Source organism: Vigna angularis, chromosome 2, assembly GCF_016808095.1.
Source record: "Vigna angularis cultivar LongXiaoDou No.4 chromosome 2, ASM1680809v1, whole genome shotgun sequence".
Taxonomy (NCBI): domain Eukaryota; kingdom Viridiplantae; phylum Streptophyta; class Magnoliopsida; order Fabales; family Fabaceae; genus Vigna; species Vigna angularis.
The window spans coordinates 23,081,040-23,106,341 of NC_068971.1; the positions used below are offsets into that span (position 1 = coordinate 23,081,040).

At 32.1% G+C, this 25,302-nt stretch overlaps 1 protein-coding gene across 2 annotated transcripts; it reads right to left on the reverse strand.

Annotated features, from left to right (window-relative positions):
• Positions 1–3,728: 3,728 nt before the first annotated feature.
• Positions 3,729–21,980, reverse strand: LOC108328971 (E3 ubiquitin-protein ligase PRT1). Of its 2 annotated transcripts, XM_017562909.2 has the most exons (8): positions 21,812–21,980; positions 21,232–21,260; positions 20,968–21,147; positions 6,407–6,487; positions 6,131–6,325; positions 5,820–6,020; positions 5,064–5,158; positions 3,729–4,390 (listed from the first exon to the last, which is right to left on the reverse strand). In XM_017562909.2, exons 1-8 carry the CDS (start codon positions 21,895–21,897, stop codon positions 4,091–4,093), a joined length of 1,167 nt encoding a protein of 388 aa, XP_017418398.1. In that variant the 5' UTR covers positions 21,898–21,980; the 3' UTR covers positions 3,729–4,090. The 2 variants fall into 2 exon arrangements, with proteins under 2 accessions (XP_017418398.1, XP_017418397.1); XM_017562908.2 differs by having other exon boundaries at positions 6,131–6,487; positions 21,812–21,973.
• Positions 21,981–25,302: the final 3,322 nt, after the last annotated feature.

Consider the following 25,302-nt stretch of genomic DNA (forward strand, 5'->3'; position numbering starts at 1 on the left):
TGAAAACAATGTAACAACACAGAGTTTAGAAATAACTATCATAACAGACAATTTTTAGCTTAACACTAATATTTTCTTGGTCTTTTGACTAATCATTCACACATTTATCTCCTTGTTGAAGTCATTGAAATTAAATAGATTTCCTTCTATAGTAAGAAGGCATAAATTTAGCTTGTATGAATTTTTGAAATTGCAACCATGAGACCACATGTGACCTCTTATTTATTCGAATGTCTATCAAAGTTTTATGCAACCAAAATATGATATAGTTTTTAAACTCTTTATATGTTAGTTGGACATTTAGATCCTCATCAAATTTACCAAAGTAAAACAAAAATAACTTAATGTTGTCTCCCATTCAAGATCCTTTTCTTGAACATTTGTACCATAAGAATTTTGAATCTTCAACTTTATTTTAACACTTTGTATTAAAAGGAATCATGCCTCCTTTCTTTCTCCAATATATTCCAGTTAGAAGAACTTTTTGATACTTCTTTCAAAGTAGCTCTTATTTTCTTCAATTTTTATTTAAAATTGAACTTCTAGTCATTTATTGCTCAAAAACTTTATACAAGAATAATAATTAACACTTCCCATATTTGGTTGAGCAAATTGTATGAACTCTTCAATGTCATTCTTATACATCTCATTAATTCAACTTTGACCCATTACTACATAGCAAGAAAACTTGATTTGCACATAAATATATGTCTTTTCCTTAAAATAATTGTGACCCTATCTAATATAAAAAGAATAAATTTTTTATATTTGTGAATATGTGAATCATAATCATTATTTTTATATTTCACAATTTCAACTACATTTAACATTAAACTTTAGATGACATATATGGAAGCGTTGATAACAAATCAAGCATAATCAAATATGTGCTAGAAGATAACACAAAATAAACAATATTAATTTTACAAATATAATTAAAATATACATAATAATAAATTATTGAAAAGTATTATCTTTTCAAAGTATCCAATTGACAAGATTCACTGTAATGATTAACATTATTCATTCCTTTTAATTTTAAATAAAAGAAACGCCTGAATAATTCAAATTAAAAAGTACTATTCAATTCTACCAAATCTCAAATATGAAATTAAGGTTTATTCAATATATATCACAAATCAACCAAAATTTTAATTGCATAACACTTAGAATATCAACTTTCAAAAATTAAACAATACGATGTATCAACGTCAAATACCCTTAGACCCAATAATTATACATTCAACATACATTTAACATATGACATACCAAAATTACAACAAACCATATCAATGAGAATCAATAATACAATTTTTACTAATGTAATTAAACAACTATTTACCAAATAACAACTAATTAATTAAAATTAAAATATCTAATAAAATGATATAACTAAACTTATCATATAAATAAATTTTACATAAAGAAACAATAACCTATATGTAACCAAATTCTAACATCAAATAAATTTTGTTTTTCTAAAATTTTATTTAATTTCTAACATATATTTCTAATGTTTGGTTTCCTATAATTTTATGTAATATATATTATTCCAAATAAAATCTTATTTCATTTAATTTAATGTCATCTATTTCAATCGAATAATATAATTAAATTTTAACTTAAATAATTTGTTTTTTTTAAGTTTTGTTTAAGTTCTTCAAGTTATTCGTGAAACTCACATTGAGTTTAAGCACAAGTACATAATGTCTTTCTAAACTAAGTACACAAAAATATCTTTAGACTATATAAAAATTAAGTGTTGTTTATTAGACTTCACACTCAAACAACTATTCCTTGTCTAGACAATAACTTTACAAACATGTGAAGGATTTACAAGAATGAGCACTCTCATTACAAGTTGCCTAGAAGTTGATTTTTCTAAATACTAGAAGCTTTTAAAGAATGAAAGAATATAGATGTAGAAAGTATGTTTATTTTCATTTTGCCATCAAGTTTTCATATGTTTGACAAACTTCTATTTATATGTGTCACAAAAATAGTTATTGTGACTATAGTGCTTTTACATTATCCTTTGTGTCCAAGCTTTTCAACATGGATGCTTGACTTTAATCTTATACTTCATTATAATACTCATTTTGCTGAGAAAAAAAACTTGTTTTATTTGAGTTGGTATGTTGACCTTACTAGTCCATCTAAAACGAGTATACAATTCTTAGAAGTATGTTTAAAGATGTCAAAATCTTCTTCAAAGTATGTAAGGTTAATCATTCAAATACATAAATTATCTTATAAACATTCAATGTACTATGGAAACCTTTATTGATATCATAGTCATTCAACTCTTCATGTGTTTGTTGTTTCTTCATGAGTTGGTTGATGCTTCTTCACAAGTCGTACAAAACTAAATTGTTTAATCAATGACACATTACAAGTTCTTGATTCATATTTAACAAATCTATTATATATTTATAAACCTAGTATTATTTGCCATCATCAAAATGATTGATGATTTGTTGAAAATTGTGTAGGTTTTTGTTTAGTCATATATGTTTAACAAGGGGAATATTTGTGTTGGTGGTGAGAACAATGTTTTACACAAGAGAGAAATATAAAAGTTTTGATTATGACCTATTGGGAGAGAGGAGGGTGTTTTTTTACGATGTCATGAGAAAGAGAGGAATTGAAAAATGCAATAGTAACACAACAATAAAAAAGAAAGTAATGGAAAGGCATGTAGGTGTGTCTTATTAATTACATCTTCTACCTCGATTGTACATATAATTGATGTAGAAGCCACTTCAAATATTTAGAATAATAACACAAATTCATTTTCACATTGATTTCACAAAAATTTAATAAATTTAATATTATTTTAGCTACATAAATTAACTTTTTCTCGTTCATAAATATATGTATATAAAATTGGATTACAATATGTTATTACTATATTAGATTTTTTATAATGTTTTAATTGTGGCAAGTATATCACGATAAACACGAATAAAGATCAATAGAAGGAATAAGAGTACGTAATTTCAAAAATAACAAGAGACAAGACGAAATATTTTGTTCCCAATAATAGTCTCTCTTTTTTTTGTATTCGTTGGATTTAGAATTAATTTTTTCTTTTAAATTTTTGTACAATTTGTAATTCGTAAAATACTTGTTTAGTGGGCTAATCCAAACCCAATTACCTCAAGAACATAAAACTTAATTCAACACACCTCTAAAAATAAACTGTTCCTGTACCTCCAATCATTACATCTTGCACATTCAATTCAAAGAAAGTTTACTCAATGGTAGCTTGTAGGCCAGTTTAAACCAGTTGTGGTTTCTTGCAATTTCATTTAATATCTTTACTATTGATGTTTAATGTAAACTGAAATTAATTTATGAAAAAGTTAAAAATAAAAACTTTTAAAACTTAAAAGAAAAAAACTTCCACTTTTAATTTATTAAAAAATTTAATTTAATTTGTTATTTCTCTTCTAACAGTTTCATTGAAAAAATTGACACTTGCATCAAAGCTTCTTGAATGAGAAACACGACATACATATTTTAATTGGTAAATTTATTTTGACAATTTTAACCATAAAATTTATTGAAATAAATTAAAAAGCTCTTTTAAGAAAAGTGAGGAGCCACTTTGGTTTTTTAAATTTACATCTAAGAATCTAAAATCAAGCCCATAAAAGTTACTTCAAACATTCTCAGTAATGCCATCATCATTGATAATAAGGTTAAGAGAAAGTGCTTGTGGTATATTATTCACAATGATATACTAAATATTATTAATGTTATTGTAAGAAACAGTTATGATCTGTGACAAACTCCAAGAATATGTACATTGCCGAATAATATGTTCATATAGCCAGACACAGGAATGAGGTTGTTACCATGAAAGGGGTAACAGAATTGCCTGCACCAAATGCAACAACAGAAAAACAGTCAAGTTGCCATGCATTAGGAAACTGAATACACCATGTAGAATTGAGAATTTCCCCAACCAAACTTCCTTCAGCATTGCATTATTTCCTCCTCTAAAATCAGGAGTTATCCACTCAAACCCCCCAACCAAACACAACAACACAAGACCATGGACTTTTTTTTTGCTAAGCTCAGTTTCTCAATTGGTGGTTTCAGAATCACTGTGGTTATCTTCTTCATCATCAAACATAGTGGGGCTGTCTGAGGCAATCTCTCCTACAGAAATAGAAGTGTCCCCTAACTGTGCTGTGGCCAGCCTCAACATTATGTTATGAATAATGTTGGATTGTTCAAGGTTGAACTTGTGCTCTGAGGTGTGTTGTTGATTAAATCGACCCGGGAGTTTGGAACGAGTTGCATAGCAATCACCACAAAGATCAAAACCCATCTTCTCCGTACAATCAGCACATCTATATCTATCTCCAATTATTGGAAACATCTGTGATGAGTAGTCACACATTAGCATTCTACACAAAAACTAGAAGCATGAGTTATAGACACTGCAGCTTCAAGAGAAATACTAAGTTAAAAAGAAGTGAAATAAGACCTTGTTTGTTAACTGCTTTCAAAAAAAAAAAAATTCTAAAAGTTTTTTCTCCCCAAAGCAAATTTGGAATTTTTTTTTGCTAAAGCAAAGATAATATTAATTATCACTTTGAATAATAAACAAAATATGGCTTCAACAGAATGCAATTTCCATATAAAACCATATATAGATCAACTTGAAAACAACAAAATTGAAATTAGTTATCAGATAAATATCTATGAACGTATGTTTAATGTAGTGTAGGTCCTTGAAACATGAAAATACACAACTATTGTAAATTGGCAGTGTGCAGCAAACAGGCAAGTTATAGGTTTGGAGCTTGAACAAGGAACCTATAACTCCCTTTGTGCACATGAAATACCTAGTCATTAAGAAAGACAAGCAACCACATGAAATGACAGCCACCTATCTAGATCAATGAATAGAGAATCTTGATGTACTTTATGACCCACTACAGGACAATAAGTGAAAAGAATATAAAAGGCACGATAAACGCAAAAGAAAATGGAAACGGAGCAACAAAATGAAGAAAAAAATAGAAGATATGATGGAATAGAACTTTTACCCCACAAAAATCACAACCAACTCCAATGTGAACTTTTGAGTCAGGATCTGACCACCAATCTATATTTTCTCCTTTATTACCCTTATCCAATGAACCTGAAAGAAAACCAACACAAGTAACTAGAAGAACATGAAAAAAGATAGAAAAATAATGAAAGAAATACCGTACAACAATAAATCAATCACCACTTGGGAAATATCTGTAAAATATAATAAAATATTTAGAGTATTGTAGATGATACCATAAGAATGACTTCAATATTTTAATATATTTCATACATTGTTTGGTTGTTTAAGTAAATTAGGATTCAAATATTTAGTATAAACAGTGGTTATGCTTGAATGCTAAATACAGGCCAAACAATATAAAATATCCTAGGAAAAAGTATTTTTCTAATCCCTATACTTTTATAAAATGTCAAGATTCCTATACTTTCAAGTTGATGAATTTATTCCGCAACTTAAGAAAGGTGTGAATTTAATCCCTCCGAACTTTAAAAAACATGATGAATTATTAGAGGGGTAACTAAATACACATGTTTTTTCAAGTTTGAAGAGCAGATTCATCAATATGAAAATACAAGAACTTTTTTACCATGCCTGACCGAGAGAGTATGAAAACAAAAACACATTTCCCAATATTCTATCACATTCTCAATGGAAAGCTGAAAGATATACACATATTCCTATATTTTCACCCAAAGCTGTACGCTTCAAGATATCAGTCATGTAATAAAAATGTATGCAATATACATACAAGAAGGTGTCTCAAGTTTGACTTTGATCTGCTTTAGTTCAATGGCATCTCTCCGCTGTCTATATTCTTCAGGAAATTGTTCCTCCAAAAAGTGATCTAACTCCAAACATACTTTTGGAAACCTACTAGGATGTGGACTTTGACAAACCTGGCATCTGAGCATGTCGTCATCTGTGTTGACGACGCAAGTTTGACAGTATACTGATGGGAATGTGAAAAAGTAGAACAAAATCAACATACCACTTTAAGTGTTTTATTATTAATAAATCCAATCAGTTACACTTGAAAGAAAACTTAAGTGCATTGAGTACCATGGCCACAATTAAGAACTACAGGATGAAAGAGAAGTTGCTTGCACATTGTACACGTCACATCTGCAACTGACAATTTTTGTTGGAGAGAAATATCTTCCTGAGGCAATTTTTTTCTTTTAGCAGGAGTTCCAACAATATCAGGCTCTCCATTAGAATAGACTGTTCCTTCGTCTCTTTCATGGGTGGTGGACCCTGATTGCTCCATACATTCAGAAGTTCCCACATTACATGAGTTGGATTTCAAATTCACAATAGAGGAGGAAAAAGGGATACCAGAATGACCAAATTTAGCTTGTGATTCACATGTCTCAGGATCAAATTGAGGAGAGTAGAATCCTGATTTCTTTTCTTCCTCTGAAGCAAGATTTCAATAAGAATGATTGTCAAAACTAGCCCAACAAAGTAGACAAAAGGATTACTTATGCTAAATACAAATTTACTAGAAAGTAGCATCAAAAAAGGAGAAAACTGCATTTTCAAGAAGTATAAAAGGAATACCAAGAATCATAATGCAGTAAAAAAGAAAGAACAAAATCATATAATAAAATTTTGGATATCCATAAAACCTGAGGACATAAAATCAAAAACAGAGAAGAAAAAGTTTATCAGTGAAAGGCCTAGTTTATATAAATTTATCAATAAATACTCTGTAACAGAAGGAAATGACGTAAGATGAATCGTTCTTGCAAAAGTTAAAATTAATTTATGCACTTTAGTTTTTCTTTTAATTTTTCTCATCTACTCCAAAAGCTAAGGTGCATAACTAACATGTGTGAGATGTTTGGTTCGTTTTACTTTCCTACTTCTTCTCAAATATCTATTTTATGAGAAGTTTATCCAAACTAAGCCAAATTCTACTTAATCCAAGACAGATGGGTACTTCTAATAGTTGCCGGTGTCAAGTACCTATTACAGTACGGAATCCGCATGTGAATTACACAGACACAGTGGAAGATATTTGTTATAATAAGTGGCGTAAAGACAAGAATTTACAATTACCCTACTATAATTACAAATACAGCACGGAATCAGACTCAAACAACCATATTTACATCATTTCTAACATTTCTCTTCAAGTAGTAGCATATAAATATTTGCAGTAATCTTTAACATATGTAACTTATTTGAAGACCTCCCAATGACTTGGTGAAGACCTCTACTAGTTGATCAATTGAATTGAATAATCTAGTTTTAATGTCTCCAGATAAGGTCTCTGAAACTAAACAACAACCTATCTCAATATGCAGGGCTATTGACTATGGTACTTAACTGTAATTGTTTACATATCAAACATGGATTGGTTGATTTCTCATAGTCGATGTTGTTGTGCATGCAGCTATGTTTATGGTAGAATATTAGGATCCCACTATTCAATACAATGATCTATTAGATTTCGACAGCATCTGAAATAACTAGTGAATTACAACTCTATAGTACAGCAGTTTGTGCATTTGTCATTGCAGCCTTAATGTCCTCTCAACAACTCCACGATTTGCCTCCCATTAAGCCATACCGTATTTAACCAGCTTGGGGTTAATGCCACTGTATTTCTCTTTTCTACAAGCATTTCACCACTAGAGAGGATGTTTCACTAAGTATTAAAATGGCCCGTTGCTTACTAAGAGAATAGAGAAGATGAACTCTATGAAAAATCCTAGACAAGTAAAGATAAAAAAAATGTTCAGACAGCTTATGACAAGTCCACTAGAGAAGAAAACCTAAACTGACATAATAAGAGGAAGAGACCAATTCAAGGAAAAGAAAGGAAAGGAGATGGCTGGTTACTTTAAACTGCCAGGATTATAACATTTTTTTTTCTTAACACAAAAGTTCAGTTACTATGTCCCCTACCGCCCTGCAGGTTGATCATAAAAAAACCCTCTATCACAAGAAGAGAAACCACCACCTAGAGGAGGAAGGTACAATAATATTATAAACTAAAGTTATTTCAAACTTAAGTATTTCTGCCCTCTTTTTGGCTTGGCTTATTGTACAAGCTTCATATTGAACGTGTAACTTGACTAATTAAATGAATATAGTTTAACAACTTTTTACTTCTGATATATTTTCTTGCAAGATTCCCGTTGTATGACTCTTAGTGTTTAGTTGTTCAATAATAGCCATACAACAAAACTCAAGTGACCAATTAGAAGTAATTCATCTCATGTTTAGTTGTACAAAAACAATTTGGTATCAGACCCATATGGTCTGATTATATGTGTTGTAAATTATGGATTCTTATGATAAAGGTATCCTTGATAGCTCCATACTGTGATTAAGAGAAAATTTCTTCAGAATTTTTTTATTCATTAAAAAATATTCTATTTCCTTATTTTAAAGAATTTGATTGTTACAAATAGAGATGATGAAAATATAATTGGTGAGATGATTATCAATAAAAAGAATTATACATTTCGTTACATGGTTCAAAAATTGGTATTAAAGCTCTTGATCTTGGGAGTCATGTTTCTACTTCCACGTAAATAGCCACCACCACCGTTATTCACAACCGTAACAGGCGGAGCAATTGGGACCTCTTGAGCCCATACCAAGAGGTGGTGATGTCCCATTTGACTCTGATTTGAGTAGTTCTGAAATTTTTTTTGTGCCTTTGCCGAACAAGTTCTCTTTGTTACGTCTTTGCATTTTAGTGTTTTTTTAATGCCTAGTATGAAAGTCAATAAGGAGAAACTAGATTGTCAGAGAACAATAGTTGAATCAATGAATAACTCCCCTGGATTGTATGCCCTACCATAAAAGGTAAAAGTACATTCAATATTATTGGTTTCGTATCTATAGGTGTTTGGTTTCTTGATTACTAGAGAATCACATGACCATTTCCTATGCTCTGCAATTCATACTTCAAAATTACTAGAGAACAACTCCTTAAAGTTGTAAATGATAATAGTCTACCCATAAAGAATGTTTTACATATCTCAACTAAAAAAAGTCTTATCACTGTACAAGAACTTAAAAAAGATTCAAACTATTTACTAACTTTTTTTTCTTCTTAATGTGTATTGAAAGACCTTGCTTCCCTAGTGTCAAGTTTACTTGTTGAATCTTTGGCTGCGTTGTTTTTGTTAACTATCATAATCCTAATAGTATCAAATTAGATCCTAGAGATCTTAAATATGTATTTATTGGTTCTTGTGTAAAAAGTGGTTGTTTTTGTTAACTATCATAATCCTAATAGTATCAAATTAGATCCTAGAGATCTTAAATATGTATTTATTGGTTCTTGTGTAAAAAGTGGTACAAATGTTATTTTCTTTAGAGTCATCGTGTTTTTATCATCATGGATATTACCTTTTTCATGAAATAAAATTATTTTATGTTAGTCATCGACTTCAGGAGGAGAAAACACTTGAAATTAAGGAGCTTTCCATCTTGTCATTACAAATGTCTTCATAGGATGCTCAAGATCTAAGTGATGAAGTCACCACAATTGAGACCAGACCAACTCAGTGAGGAAGAGAAAGACAAATTCTTTTGGTAAAAATATCAAAGAAGAAAACAATCCATTTAGCAAGGAGTTATTTGACTCAAAGGTGAGAAAGATAAGAGTAAATTGTTATCGAGAATTTACCCATTGCATCGAAAAAAGAAATGAGATAATGTGTTAAATATTATATTCTCAATGTCTGCAACAACAATCTCTATAATAAACATTCTAGCTTTATTGGTGTCATAGAAATTCCTATCTCAATCCAAACCATAAAATGTGAACATTGGACTAAAGCCATGAGAAAAAAGACAAATGCATTTGAAAGAAACTCAACATGGGAGATTGTTGACAAACCAAAAGAAAGAGGGATTGTATGGTGCAATTAGAACTTTAGAATTTAATATAAAGCATATAGAATTGTATATGTTTTGAATGTATTGTGTGTCTAATGTAGACCACACCGAATATATTTATAGCATAATACAAAATTAATCATAATAAATACATTTAATGATTAGGAATCAATCATCCTAATTTTCCAGATTATGTAACACTTAATTCTCTAGAAATCTGTAAAAGTTGATTTCATTCTAACACTCCCCCTCAAGCTAGAGCATATATGTCATATGTACCAAGCTTCAATAAAGGTACTCAATCAGCCTCTAAGGGACTTGGTGAACATATAGCTAGTTGATTGCTAGAGTTGAAAAAACCCGTAGTGATTTCTCCGGGGAACACCTTTTCTTTAACAAAGTGACAATCAATTTCAATATATTTGGTTCTTTCAAGGAAAACCGGGTTTGATGCAATGTGATGTGCATCTTGATTGTCACAAATAAGCTTTGTTTCATGGATGTCTCCTATTTTTAGCTATAGAAGTAGTTGCCTAAGCCATGTAAGCTCACAAGTGAATGTTGCATGATATTATGCTTCTGCACTAGATCTAGCAACTATGTTTTGCTTCTTGCTTCTCCATGAGATAAGGTTTCGTCCGATAAGAACACAAGTACCCAAAAGTGGATCTTCTATCTGATGGTGATCCTGCCCAATCTGCATCAAAGTATAAGTGATCTTAGTACTCCCTTTGTCTTCATACAATAATCCTTATCCTTGAGCATTTTTTATGTATCGGAGGATACGTGTCACAACATCCCAATGGCTATCACAAGGAGCATTTAGAAATTGGCTTACCACACTAACCACAAAAGTGATGTTAAGTATGCTTATAGTGAGATAGTTGAGTCTACCTACCAAGCAATGATATCTTTTCGGGTCTTTCAATGGCTACCCTTGATCCGGAAGAAGCTTGATATTAGGATCCATAGGAGTATCACAAGGACGATAGTCAAGCATAATAGTTTCAATAAGAATGCCTAAGACATACTTATGTTGATTAATGACAATTCCAAAGATTGAGCAATTTCAATGCCTAAGAAATATTTTAGAGAGCCCAAATCTTTAGTATGAAATTGTTGTGAAAGGTGCTCTTTGAGTTGTCAAATTCCAATCTCATTGTCACCCGTGATGACAATGTCATCAACATAGACAACAAGGTAAATGAACTTGCAAGAAAAGGAGCGAAAAGATAAGAAAGATTGATCAACCTCACACCTAGTCATGCCAAACTATGTCAAGACAGAACTAAAACAAAAACCAAGCTCGAGGAGATTGCTTTAAGCCATAGAGAGACCATTGAAGCTTACAAACAAGACGAGAATCAACCAAAGGGTTGATCCATATAAACTTCTTGCATTTCACCATATAAAAATGCATTTTTAATATCTAGCTGATGAAGAGACCAATGATGAATAGTAACCATAGCCAGAAAGAGACGAACAAAAGTTATTTTGCCCACAGGGAAAAAGGTGCTAACACATAATCAAGACAAAAAATCTGTGTATATACTTTGGCAACCAAGTGAGCTTTTAACCGATCAATATGACAATCAGATCCAATCACTATATAAACTCAATGACAGTCAACCATTTGCTTGCCAAAGAGGTAAAGGAATGAGGTCCCAAGTAGGGATGACAAAAAAATTCACGTCCACGGATATCCGTAGATAAAATCCACGACGGATAGTTGGTATTCGCGGATATTTACTATCAGTGGGTTGCAGGTAGTGGGTATGTCAATACTCGCTTATAAACGAGTCGGGTGCAAGTATTACACTACCCCCGACCCGCGGATATCCGTTACCCCCTAAAAAATTGAAATTACGTTTTTATCCTTAGGTTTAAATTAGGTTTTATTCCTTTGCCTCTTTGCCTCTTTGTGTATCTATGCAACAGCTACTCGTGCTTTCAGAACGTGTGCCACTATCGTCAGACCTAGTGTTGGATTTACGACTGTTAGATTGCAAAGAGAAATGAACCATCAAATTATAAGTTAAAACTTGATTATTACTTGGAGGAACCGACACTACCGGATTCAGATGAAGATTTGACATTTTAATTTGTGCAAGACTAATGGATTAAAATATCTAATCTTACAAATGTTTGCAAGAGATTTTCTAGCCATTCCTATCTCAACAATTGCTTCTAAGTCTTGTTTTAGTACTGGTGGTCGATTTCTTACTCCATATCGGAGTAGATTACACCCAAACACTTTAGAAGCATTAATGTGTGTTCAAGATTGACTATGGAGTGACATACAAGGTAACTAAATGAACAATTCAAATTACATATTTATATTCATTCAAATGATTGGCTATGACAAATTAATTTATTTTCCTTTTTCATGTTCTTCAAAATTGAAAGTGGATAACATGAAGCTTAATACAATACTAGAGGAGATAATTGATGATGATGTTAGTGTTTAATCTAATTTTATTAATAATGTCACTTTGTCATTGATTGATGACTTTATTTGTATTTATTTGTTTCAGGAATTAAGTGGTCAAAAATGAAGATATGGGAGAAGAAACATAAATCTTGGAGTGTTATTTTTAGAACAATTATTTTTAAAATTACTTGTATTTGGATATATGTTTTACTATTAATTTGTATTAATTTAAATTTATGTTTTAACTTTTATTTACTTATCCATTGACTTTACTTGGATATATGTTTTAGATATTATTTGTATTTTTTTTTTGCAATTTAATTTGGATTTCATTTAAAAACTTATAAAATAATTTTTATAGAATAAGTTTTTTTAAATATTCGTGGGTTGAAAACGGGTATCCAACAGGTATCTGCGAGTTGAAAAAAATTTGTGGATTTTTTTATGTGAGTATCCAGCGGGTAGCGAGTACAATTTTGTCCGGCGGGTCGGGTTGCGGGTAGGCACTATCTGTGTCCGACCCGACCTGTTGTCACCCCGGGTCCCAAGTGCCATTGGAATGTACAAATGCCATCTCCTTTACCATTGTCCAACGTCAGTCGAGATCAGCCATGGCTTCACATGTAGTCTTAGGAATAGACACATAATCCAAAGAAGAAACAAAGGAGAAATGGGATGGAGACAAACGATGATAATTAATGGTAAAAGCATAGAGAGGGTTAGGATTACAAGAGGAACAAAATGTATCGCAATAGGAAGTTCAGGTGTAGGAAGCGTAGGTGAAAGGGTGGTTGGAGCAAGAGATGATGCTTGAGAATTAGTAAAGTCAGTCACAATTGGAGTTTGATCCCTGTCTGTGGCATTGAAGCAAAGGATGTTGAGGAGAAGCAATCACCCGAGCCGAAACAGGCGAGACTTCAGAAGGTTTGATTGTAAGATTCACATCCAGTATAGTGGAAGTGTAGAAGGGGGTAGTCTCAAAAAAGTGACATCATTAGAAACTATATTACGTTGAAGTTAAGGACAAAAACAACGATACCCCTTTTGAAGCATGAGTAACCAAAGAAAATACATTTGAGTGATTTGGCAAGAAAGTTTATCTTTACCTGAAGTAAGGTCATGGACAAAGCATGTGCAACCAAAGACACGAAGAGGAATGGTGTAAAGATCTTGAGTTGGATATAAGAGAGAGTGTGGAACCTGATTATTAAGGACAGAGGAAGGCATGTGGTTGATCAGATAACATGTTAGAATGGATTCTCCACAAAAGCAAAGAGAAATATTATGGTGAAGAAGAAGGGTATGGGCAGTTTCAACCAAGTGTCAATTCTTTCTTACGATAACACCATTCTATTGTGGTGTGAGAGCAAGATGTTGAATGGAGGATCCCCTACGAACTTAGGAAAGACTGAAATTGGGAAGAAATATACTCACGAGCATTGTCAATGTGTAAAATTTTAATAGAGGTGCTGAATTGATTTTGAATTTCAGTCGAGAAACCTTCGAATATAGAAAGCACATCAGAACGATTTTTCATTAAGAATAACCAAGTACATCGAGAGAAATTGTCAATGAAAGTAATAAAGTAATAAAAAGACAAACTAGGACCCAAAATATCAAAGTGAACTAAGGCAAAAGGTGATAAAGAACTTTTATTAACTCAAGGACCATTTGTATGACGAGTGTGTTTTCCTAATTGATAAGACTCGCATTGAAAAGACAAATTGTGAGATAGATTAGGAAGCATGAGACACATTTTGGTAGGACAATGATAAGCTAAGCGTTGATGCTCAATAGCTTGAGACAGAGTGGAGATACAAGCAATTGATTGTGACAGATAGAATAATCCTTGAGACTCATGTCCTACTCCAATTGTTTGTCTGATATGCTGATGCTGAACAACAACAAAATTATTAGCAAAAAGGAGAGAGTAATTTTAGGTGCGAATGAGCTTACATATGGAGATTAAATTAGAAGGACACCCAGGAATATAAAGCACAGAATCTAGGGTAAGATTAAAAGCAGGTCGTGTTTCACCAATGCCATGATCTTTTATTTGAGAGCCATTTGCCATGGTAACAAAGGGTAAATAATCCAAATAAGCTAGTTGAGAGAAAAGGGACTTGTTACCAGACATGTGGTCGAGTCACCGAAGTCAAGAATCCAAGGTCCAAGGGAGGAGAACTGAGAAATACAAGCTACAGGATTACCAGACTGAGCAATGGCAGCGACAAGTTGTGTAGGTTGCATGGCTACCTAGTATTGGAGGAACGCATTATAGGCATTAACAGAAATTGAAATCTCAGCTGATAGTTTTAGAGAATTGACCTGAGCAATATTAGTTGTCTTATGTTGTTGTCGTGCCTTTATACGACATTTTGCCTCAATACGGCCATATTGTTGACAAAAATTGCAACGAGGCTGTTGACCACGATATCCACCACAATTCCCACTTCGTCCACCCCAGTAGGAAGATTGGCAATAAAAAGCAGAGGAATTAGTGGGAGATACATGTGACTGACCAAAACATGTGAGAAACGACGATGTGAAGTAATTGTTCACTAACGGTGTCATAAGATGGAACAACTATGCTAGATAAGATTTGATTGCGGACAAATTCAAACTCAGGAGGAAGTCTAGCAAGTCCAAGGACCATAAAAAACTTGCCCCGTTGTTTAACATGTTTGTCTACATCATTAGTGAAAGGAATAAGTGACTCAATCAGCAATTAAGCGATCGAGCTTACCAAGATATGTCTGTATATCACGATTCTCCAACTTCACCATGATAAAATTGGAAATAACATTATAAAGTTGATGAACATCATTGGAATATATTCTCTTGGCTTTGTTCCACACATCATAACAAGTAGTAAAGGCATGGTATTAAGGTTGCAATTTGACATCAATAGAGAACTAGAGAACGCTACACAAGGAGGCATCAATTTGCATCCATTGGGCTTGATCATGGTGGGGAATGTCTTTGGCCTATTTAGTCAAGTGATCGGCATGACCTTGACCTCGAAACCATAGCCGGACAACAACAGCCCAGGAGCCAGTCCCGATCAGTTTTTCACATGGAATTAGCGAAAGAGTGGTAAAAGTAACGCCAAAGGAGGTACTTGAGTGTGAGCTTCCGAAAGCCATGGAAAAAGTACTCGAAATGTGCTAACAAGAATCGTCCAGGTGTGAGGGAGTTGAGGAGAAGCTCAGTATTCCGGGTTGAAGCTTCGTTTAGTCGGGTTTAAGAACGGTCAGTCGGGTTTAAGCACGTTCAGTCAGGGAGGAGCACAATCAATCGAGATGGAGTAGGGTTAGCCAAGGTGGAGCGCGGTCAGACAAGTTTGAGCACGGTCATTCGGGTTTGAGCACGGTCAATCAGGTTTGAGCACGGTCAACTGGGTTGGAGTACGGTCAACCAGGTTGGAGACCGGTCAGTCGGGTTAGAGCATGATCAGCCGGGTTAGAGCACAATCAGTTGGAAATAGGTAGCGCACGAGGGCACGTGCAGCAGGGTGAATTAAGCTTGATGGTCGTCGAGGAAGACAATCTCGATTACAATGGTCACCAGAGGAAAAGGATGCTCAATGACAAAGAAAAAGGGCACACAGTGGTTGCAGGTACTATTCACCCAAAAAGAAAGAAAGAAACCAGATCGAGAAACCTAAACTAATGATATAATTATAAAATTGTATTTGTTTCTAATGTATTATGTGTCTAATGCAGACCACATAGAATGTATTTATATCATAATACATAATCAATCATAATAAATACACCTAATAATTAGGAACTAATCATCCTAATTTCCAAAAATATTTAACACTTGATTCCTTAGAATCTATAACAATTTATTTAATTTTAACAAGGAAAATGGAACAGTAGACAAATATAAAGTCCAATTGGTAATACACTCTAATACACTCTAACTTAATGTAAGCTTTTATGTCTCATGTAACATGTAACTTGTTAATTAGAGGGACCAATAAGTAAATAAACAATAATTGGACCAATAAGGAGTGGTTTCTTGATGATGACTACTATTTAATGGGCTTAGCAAAAATCACAAGGTTTATATTTATATAAATCGTTGATACAAATACAAAGTCCACTCCCTACCAAGTAGTAGGTTTTGTAGGCCTTCGTACACCAAAAAAGAGAGGTTGTACAATAAAAAGTAAAAGGGAGTGAAACCTTATATCAAAATCGTGAGCCAACTCGTAAACACGTGCAAGTTTACGTTCTCATACCCTCAAACATAGCTAACTCGCACGTAGAATTGTTTCTAAGTATGCTTGTGTAAAATTAAGCAAACTCGATTAAAATTGTGAGTTTATAAGTGATTCATCGAGCTTAGTTTGACATTATTAAAAGGCCAAAAATATTACTGGATTTGTTTGTTTATAGGTCACGATTTATGCAAAAAGGCACCTAGGAAAAATTTCATGGTTCACTAGTTCTCTTGCAAGTTTCTATTTGTTTTGGGTGTTGATGTCAGCAATCAAAGTTCTAAGTTTAACATGTAGTTCATAGAGATGTGAACACAATTGGAATATATTTGAGCAAGTAAAATTATTGTTCATGACATGACTCATTTCATTATTATCTTTTATTTAGAACATAGAAAGAAATAGATTCAGCTTTACTTATTTATTATGGAGATTCATCAAAAAAAGAATAGGTTAGACCACAAAAGATTGCATGATTTGGTAAACATAAAGTATAGCCAACAATTTTCTCAAAAATACAATATTAGGGATAAAAAAGACCCTATTGTACTTGATGACATTGATGAGAGTTAGAGTGGTTAGGGAGACAAGTGGACAATGATAACGATAATGAAGAGTGGTCAGTATCCCATTTATATATTATAATTTGGCCTTATTCTTAATCGATGTGAATCTCTAACACACTCAATAAGGAATGAACATCTCTCAAGTGTGAGTGTGGGATTAGATATTTGTGAATGGTCTAACAAGAGCCCAGTAGTGGCAGCACAATAGTTCCGATGAACTGAACTAGGATAGGTTTTAAATGGCTTTGATGTCATCTTAGTAAGTGAGTTTACGTTTAACTCAATCTCACAAAACTAAATTGTAAAATAAAGCCTGCACTCCACTTATATATTATAATTTGACATAATTTTTAATTGATGTGGGATCTCCAACAAAGATATATCTCCTAAAGAAGGGTTTATATGGTTTTAATAAATCCCCAAGAATACAGTTTGGGAGATTTACAAAAGCAATAATTTCCTTAGGATACAAGCAAAACCAATAAGATCATACTTTATTCATAAAATACTCTATTACAAGTACACTCACTATATTATTGACCTATGTGAATGATATCATTATGGCAAGAAATGATGAAACAGAGAAATTTGCTTTAAAGGATTAATTAACATCCCAACTTGAAATGAAACACCTATGGAAACTTAAGTATTTCGTCAGAATAAAGGTTGATTATTCCAGAAATGGGATTTGCATCTCCTAAAGAAAGTATGTTATTTGATCTCCTCGAAAAAACAAGTTGGGATGTAAAACTTCAAAAGTTCATATTAAACAAAATCATAAAATAAATTTGGAAATGAAAAGAGTTCTGCTGTAGAAAACTTTATTTATCTATCACACACGAAACCAAACATTGCTTATGCAATTAGTATGATAAAGTAGTTTAACCATAATCCAAAAGAAAGACATGTGCAAGAAATTGACAAAATTTGTAGTACTTGATCAAGCCCAAGAATAGGGCTACTGTTCAAGAAAGAAGACACTATGATCTGAAGATATTTAGAGATGCAAACTATGCAGCTTATGTTCCTAACAGAAAATCTACCCCTAGGTATTGTGTATTTCTTGGAGAAAGTTTGGTAATCTGAAGAAGCAAAACCCAAGATAGAGTATTTCGTTCTAGAGCGAAAGTTGAATTTTGAATCTGATAGGATTTAATATGATAGGTTATAATGGGTAATAGGTGTGCAGGAGAGAGAAAACAGTTGAAGAATTAATTGTTCAGTTAAGGAATTAATTGTTGTTGGGTAGTTAGAAGTGGGCTGCCTTTATAAGAAGGCAAGGGGGGGTCTGGTAGAGGGGAGTTTTTGATATCAATTATATAGACAGGAACCTTGATCCTGTGGAGGGGAATTATGCTCCCAGTTATTGGTTGTACATGACATTGGTTGATGTGAATACATATTTTCATTCTTTTCTTACCATTTGGGTGCTATTGTGTGAGTGTGTGTTGTGAGACAGCTAGGTTTCATACCCAGAAACCTAACAATTTGGTCCGACATGCCGGATCAAAGTGGGGGTGAAGGATTAAGAAGCTGCTCCGCTTAGGAGGGACTGCCGGATCAAGAAGGGATCAAGAAGTGATCAAGAAAGGGTGGAAGCATGGAAGGAAGAGACAATACCTTGGAGAGAAGGGTCAGTGAATAGAAAATGGGGATGGCAGAATGGAGGAGAGATATCCAAGAAATAAAAGAAATGTTGCAGGAAATCAAGATTCACATAATGGGCTCAGAAAGAAGTGAGAAAGCTATCATGAGAGGAAAGAAAGATGGTTCAGAGGAAGAGCTGGAGGAAGACAGGGGCAAAGGGCAGCAGAATTGGAGGCAGCGGGTAGAATTGCCCAGGTTTGAGGGGTTGGACCCGTTGGGATGGATCTCTCAAGTTGAGAAGTTTTTTGACACCCAAAATATCACAGAGAAGGAGAGGCTCAGGTTGGCTTACAGCTGCATGGAGGGAGGCACAATTTATTGGTTCAGGGCCTGGAAAAATAAAACCAAGAACCTTTCTTGGAAAGGGCTGAAAGAGGCATTGATAATGGGGTTCGGAGAAAGAGATAGAGGTTTTGTTTTTGAAAAGTTAGGCCAAACTGCAAAAATCACCGAAGCTGCTGATGAGAAAGTTGTTGGTGTTGCTACCCAGGGAGTGGCAAAAGCTGCTCTTTCTGGGAAGGAAAGAGAAAGAGATATCAGTGCAGAAGACAAAAAATGTGATGGAGGCATTGTTTGTGTTGCTGCCCAGGAAGTGGCAGAAGCTGCCGTTTCTAGGAGAGATAGTGGGGTAGGTTGTGATGTGTATGATAAAACAGTGAAGAAGGGTGAAGACAGAGGAAAGAAAGCAGAATATGGTGGGAACAGGGTGACTATGATGGCTGGAAATAAAGTAGAAGATGCAGTTGTCTTGAGTGGGGAAAAAATATGGTTGTCACAAACATATAAAACACTAGAAGACCAATGGCAGAGATATTTCTTTGCAGGGCTGCAATTTAACATTCAGAGGAAACAGTTAGCTCAACATGATGATGATGAAGGAATTGGATGGTCAAATCAACAAGTTCTTTCCTTTTTAGCTTCTAGGATGAACAAATTTGGGCAAGGAGAGGGCTTCGCCAGTACTGCTGCTATAAAAATACAAAAAAGGTTTTGGGGGTGGAAGAAGAGAAAAGAATTCTTGATCATTCATCAGAAAAGAGTTAAAATCCAGGCCCATGTAAGTGGTCACCAAGTCAGAAGGCAATATAGAAGAATCATAGGGTCCATGGGAATTCTGGAAAAAAAGCAACTCTTAAAGGAGTCAACAATTCTTTCATATAGACCACCACCCAAGCCTCCAGACCTGAATTGGAGGCAACAGCCAATGGGTTCCCTTCCTATGATGAAGATGAGCCATGGGAACAAGCATTACTGTACCAACCTTGAGGACAAGGTTGTTTTGCAGCAGGGTGTAATGATAGGATTTAATATGATAGGTTATAATGGGTAATAGGTGTGCAGGAGAGAGAAAACAGTTGAAGAATTAATTGTTCAGTTTAGGAATTAATTGTTGTTGGGTAGTTAGAAGTGGGCTGCCTTTATAAGAAGGCAAGGGGGGGTCTGGTAGAAGGGAGTTTTTGATATCAATTGTATAGACAGGAACCTTGATCCTGTGGAGGGGGATTATGCTCCCAGTTACTGGTTGTACATGACATTGGTTGATGTGAATACATATTTTCATTCTTTTCTTACCATTTGGGTGCTATTGTGTGAGTGTGTGTTGTGAGACAGTTAGGTTTCATACCCAGAAACCTAACAGAATCCTTTCTCAAGGTGTGTGTGAAAAGAAAATTTCCAGTACTTGAATCAAGTTTTTATAATGGTTTCTCTTAATCTTTCGCTAACTCTTCCTTTTTCATTTTGAATTGAACTCCCTTCCCTTTGATCAACTTTTCTCACCAGAATCTATATTGATCTTTTTCCACATATAACCAAACAACCTTTACTGAGTTTCTATAAAAGATGCTAACTAAAAATTTTCCTTAATCATCCCTCCATCTTGGCATTGGGATATGTAAAATAGAACAAGGGATCCCAAATTGAGCCTGTGCCAATTCAGAAAAAATAATGGACGACAGAAGTAGGCAATAATAACTCAATCAATCATGTTGGAATGCATTGATCACACAGCTTGAACGGATCACCATCAATAGAAGACCATAGCAATTTTAGAAACACAATTATATTCAATGCATTGCACAATAAATCATTGAGATGTATAAGAATTATTGCACAAATATTTAGTATGCTCGTGCATAGGCCATTAGGGAAAGTGATATACCAAGCGTTTGCTCTTCCCTTCTTTTGTAAGGAACACTATAAATCTTAAGGAGCAAAAAGTGAAGCATTTGGCAGACTGTTGGGAAGTGATAGTATTGATGCCTACATACTGGACATTGAGACTCGCGCAGACAATTCATGGAATTATAGACACACCAGAAACAGCATATGTGGCCACATGCTGCAAATAGAGAAGAAAAAAAGACAGAATTTATCAAACTGATAGCATAATCACGTGCATCTGTAGAAAATAATGCTGCCTTACATAGCACAATGGGTTTGTATAATAGATCCCTGCACAATGAAGTAAAACCAAAATCAGTACACACAATTTGAAAAAGGGAAATATGGCAGCTCAAGCCGACTTAAAATGACACAATAGCCAATCCATTTTTTCAAACAATAGATTAAAAATTTCAAAGCTCAAGAATATGAAACCTTTAGTCCTTCCTCAAGAGACAAGATTTTTGGGTTTTGGAGTCAGATTTCATTTCACATTTTCAAACAAAAATTAAGGAACTATTTACTCTGATTTATTCCTTTTCTTAGCATTTAAACCACGCCCAAGGAATTTCGCATTCAATTGAAATTTCGAATGTAAAATTCAAGAGCACCCGCTTCAGATCGAGGAAAAGAAAAATAACCCTGGAATTGTCCACATCATCTAAGCTTGAATCAAGAACAAAATTCATGTTTTTTAAGAAATAACGGTATCCCTGGTAACCCTCTTGAAATATGAATAAGAATTGAAGCACACAATTGAATCTTGATGAACAACACAACAAAGGGCGTTTCACTTTGGAAACATAAGAGCTACAAATTATATGCAATTAGAAGTGACTTACAGACAAACGCAGCATACGAATGAATCAGGGATTTCTTCGTGTTCATTGTCCGCAAAGATTCGATCTCTGAGTGCGTTGTTCTCCATTTCTTGAATGTCCCAACAACCCAGAGAGAGAATGCGGTGGTGTCACAGAAGAATCAGGATAGGAACGAACAAAGGAACCTGGTGTTCTACAATATATTTTTAATATTTAATATTTAATTATTACGTACAATATAAAAATAAAAAATGACTAATTCTCTTCTCCCAAAGGAAAACGTCACATTAAATAAAAATATTTTTCACAATAGACTGAATTTATAAAATCCTCAAAAGAGGAAATAAATTGAATAAAGTAAAAGAATTAAATTAATAATTAAATCTAACATTGGAAATCCGTATTATCGTGCATCCCATTTCTTATTTATTTAATACGTTTAGTTCATAATAGAAAAAGAAAATAGCTTTTATATTTTTAGTGTTTCTCAACTTTTAAAAATCGGTAACTTTAATCTTTATTTATTTTTAAAAACATACTAATTGTTTAAGAAAAAGAGACTAAATTTATATTTTCCTTTTAAGTTTGAGAATTCAACTGAACATAGGAACTTTAAGTATGTTTGAACTAAAAATATTATTCCCTCTAAATTTCAACTATTAATGAAAAAGAGTGTTACTAATTGGATTTAGATAAGTTAGGGTTAAAATGAGTTCGACCTACTTAAAAAAATTAAGTTCAAGTTTGATTTACTTTTTCACAGTGATTTTTATTGAAGGTATGATCTGACCTTTTTGAGATTTTAACTTAGTTTATTAACAAACTTAAAATTTTATTATGTTTTTTTTAAGTAAATTTGAGTTATTCTCATGAATAATAATACTTTATTTAATAATATCTTTTTAACAATATTTTAACATTATCTACGTATCATTCTATGATTGATATAAAATTATTTTACGATCAGTAATAATAATCATAAACATCAACATGAACTAATCATAAAATAATACGTAGATGATATTAAAATATTGTCAAAAAAATATTATAAAAGTATCATTATCATATTCTTATATTAGTTGTCAAAATATTTGTCCCTGCATTTTAAATATAATTTTTCTGCTTTCTTTTGTCACTCTTATATCAAAATAAATTTGGGAATAAAGAAAACCTCCATTAACATTTCAGAAAATACAAGAACTTTATAAATGTAAGAAGTAAAGCTAATTTAAATAAATTTTCAGGTAATACACATTTTATTCAAGTTAAAATATTAGCTACTAGTTTATGAAAAGAATTATGGAAATGGGTAGCTTAAGTTTTCTAGGCGAGTATAACTTACATAAAAATATATTCTATAATAAAATGTGTTAAATTATAGTATTGACTTTTCGAGTAATATGTTTGATATTTTAGATTCTAAAATTTTTAATAATTAAAAAATATATATACAAATATATTTAAATATTTAAATTAAAAGATAAATTAGTTTATTAGTTGTAATTTAAAAGATTTATTTTATTTTAAAAGATTTTCTAAGAAATAATATGGTGAATAATTATTTAATTAGAAAATGATATTATTAGTATTGTTAGATATTTTAAAATATACTCTTGGTTATTATTATATTGTTATAAATTAAAAGATATTTTACGTCAATAACTTAATAATAAAAATAAAATACAGTATTTTACTTAAAAATATATAAAAGAATAAAGTGTATGGAGAAAGTTTTAAAGGTTGAATTTTGAAGGGATGAAGGGAGAAACCCAAAGTAAAAGGTAGAGGAAGTTAACATTCTTATTTTCTTGTATTCTCTTTTTATATTTTTGTATATGGTGACTCAACAAAAAGTGGTAAAGGATATTTTTGTTAGATTCTTGAGAGAAGTAATGGAAGTCACACATGTATATTTTGTCAAAGCTTTCAAGAAAATAATGGAAAGTTACATTTTAGAAGCTGCTGTTAGGAGAGTTACAATTTAGTGACATAATAGATTTAATGTTTGAGTTTTATGTTTTTTTATTAAAAAATATATTTAAACTTATAATGTGATGAAAACTATTATTATTATTTATTTATTTAGCTCATACTAAACAAATAATAGTACAAGTCTTAATATCAAGGAAATGATTTGGATAGTAATTTAGTCTCAAATTTTTTATTTCCAATTAAATTTGTGTGTAAAACAATTTTAAGAAAAAAATAGAACATTACAAGTATAACTTACATAAAATATATTTTATAATAAAATATCTTAAATTATAGTATTGACTCTATGGGTAAATATGTTTGATGTTTAAAATGGTAAGTAAATATTTTATTTCAATGCATTATAAAAATGTTTTAATATAGTAAAAATATCAACTATAGCCTTTTAATCAAATTTTTTTTTTCATAAAGTTTACATAGTTTATTCCAGTTTGATTTGACACGAAATTGATCATAAATTATGCATCTTATATTATATATGCTTTTAGAATCATAGGTGAAGTAAAGAGGAATAAGGTGAACTATGAAAGACTTTTAAGAAAAAGATTATTAACTTTAACTAAATAAATTTAAATAAATTTGTAAAACAAGTCTTATAAAGATCTGAAATGTGTTCTTAATTATTTTTTAAATTTCAAGAATATTAAATATATAATAAATAATATATTAATTGAAAAGGTATGAAAAAAAAAGAGATAAACATAATTATAGTAGGCTATTCTATTGCAAAAGTTACATAAATCTTGTGTATTTCAAGCATTGAGAAAAACCTTCAAGAAAATATAAAATCTAACTAGATTTCCTACCATCACTTGTAAAATTATATCACAAAAGAGAAGAAGATTTAAAATAGTATAGGAACAAAATCACTTGGAAAAGTATGAACATACATAGCAAAAATGTTGGATAAAGGTTGACACAATGAACTTCTTGAACCAAGGATTCGATTAAAATATTAAAGTAAGAAAGATTTAAGTAAATTCTTTGTACTAAAAGAATTTTCTGAATAAATGAAATTGATTTTTGTGTAATTTCAATAATAAAAAAGAGAGAGAGAGGTATGAGTACTTTTATACTTTTAATGGATTGAAACTGCTTTAATTAATTCAAATTGTGGATTCTAATAAAGAAAAGGTGAGAATTGTGACCAATATACAAATTCAAAAAAAATTGAACAAGGATCTATATATTAAATATATTCAAGAATTAGGATTGTCTTTCAAAATACTCATATCAAGTATGTCCTACTAACATCTGATCCAATAAAAAACTTGAATTTACAAGCAAACTCAAAAATATGAAATTAAGATAAGTCCATTACAATTCATTGGATACATCTATACACGTCGTGATGTGTTAGGATTTCCCTAAACTACTCACCACTTGAAATAAGTCTATGTGACTTAGTTCATAAGGAGATATATATTGCAATGTGTGTCAATGCTTCTTAATACACAAACCAAAAAGTAAATTTACAAATCATCCCATATATTTGACCACATATTCATATAAATCTTATC

Bases quoted from the DNA above. Each gene is read 5' to 3' on its own strand.
- LOC108328971 (XM_017562908.2), bottom strand. From the start codon at position 21,897: ATGGAGAACAACGCACTCAGAGATCGAATCTTTGCGGACAATGAACAC. The intron at 6,021-6,130 runs GTACTCAATGCA...CATTCCCATCAG, and splicing joins AGTTCTTAATTGTGGCCATG to TATACTGTCAAACTTGCGTC. The intron at 4,391-5,063 runs GTAAAAGTTCTA...TACTCATCACAG, and splicing joins TTGGTTGTGATTTTTGTGGG to ATGTTTCCAATAATTGGAGA.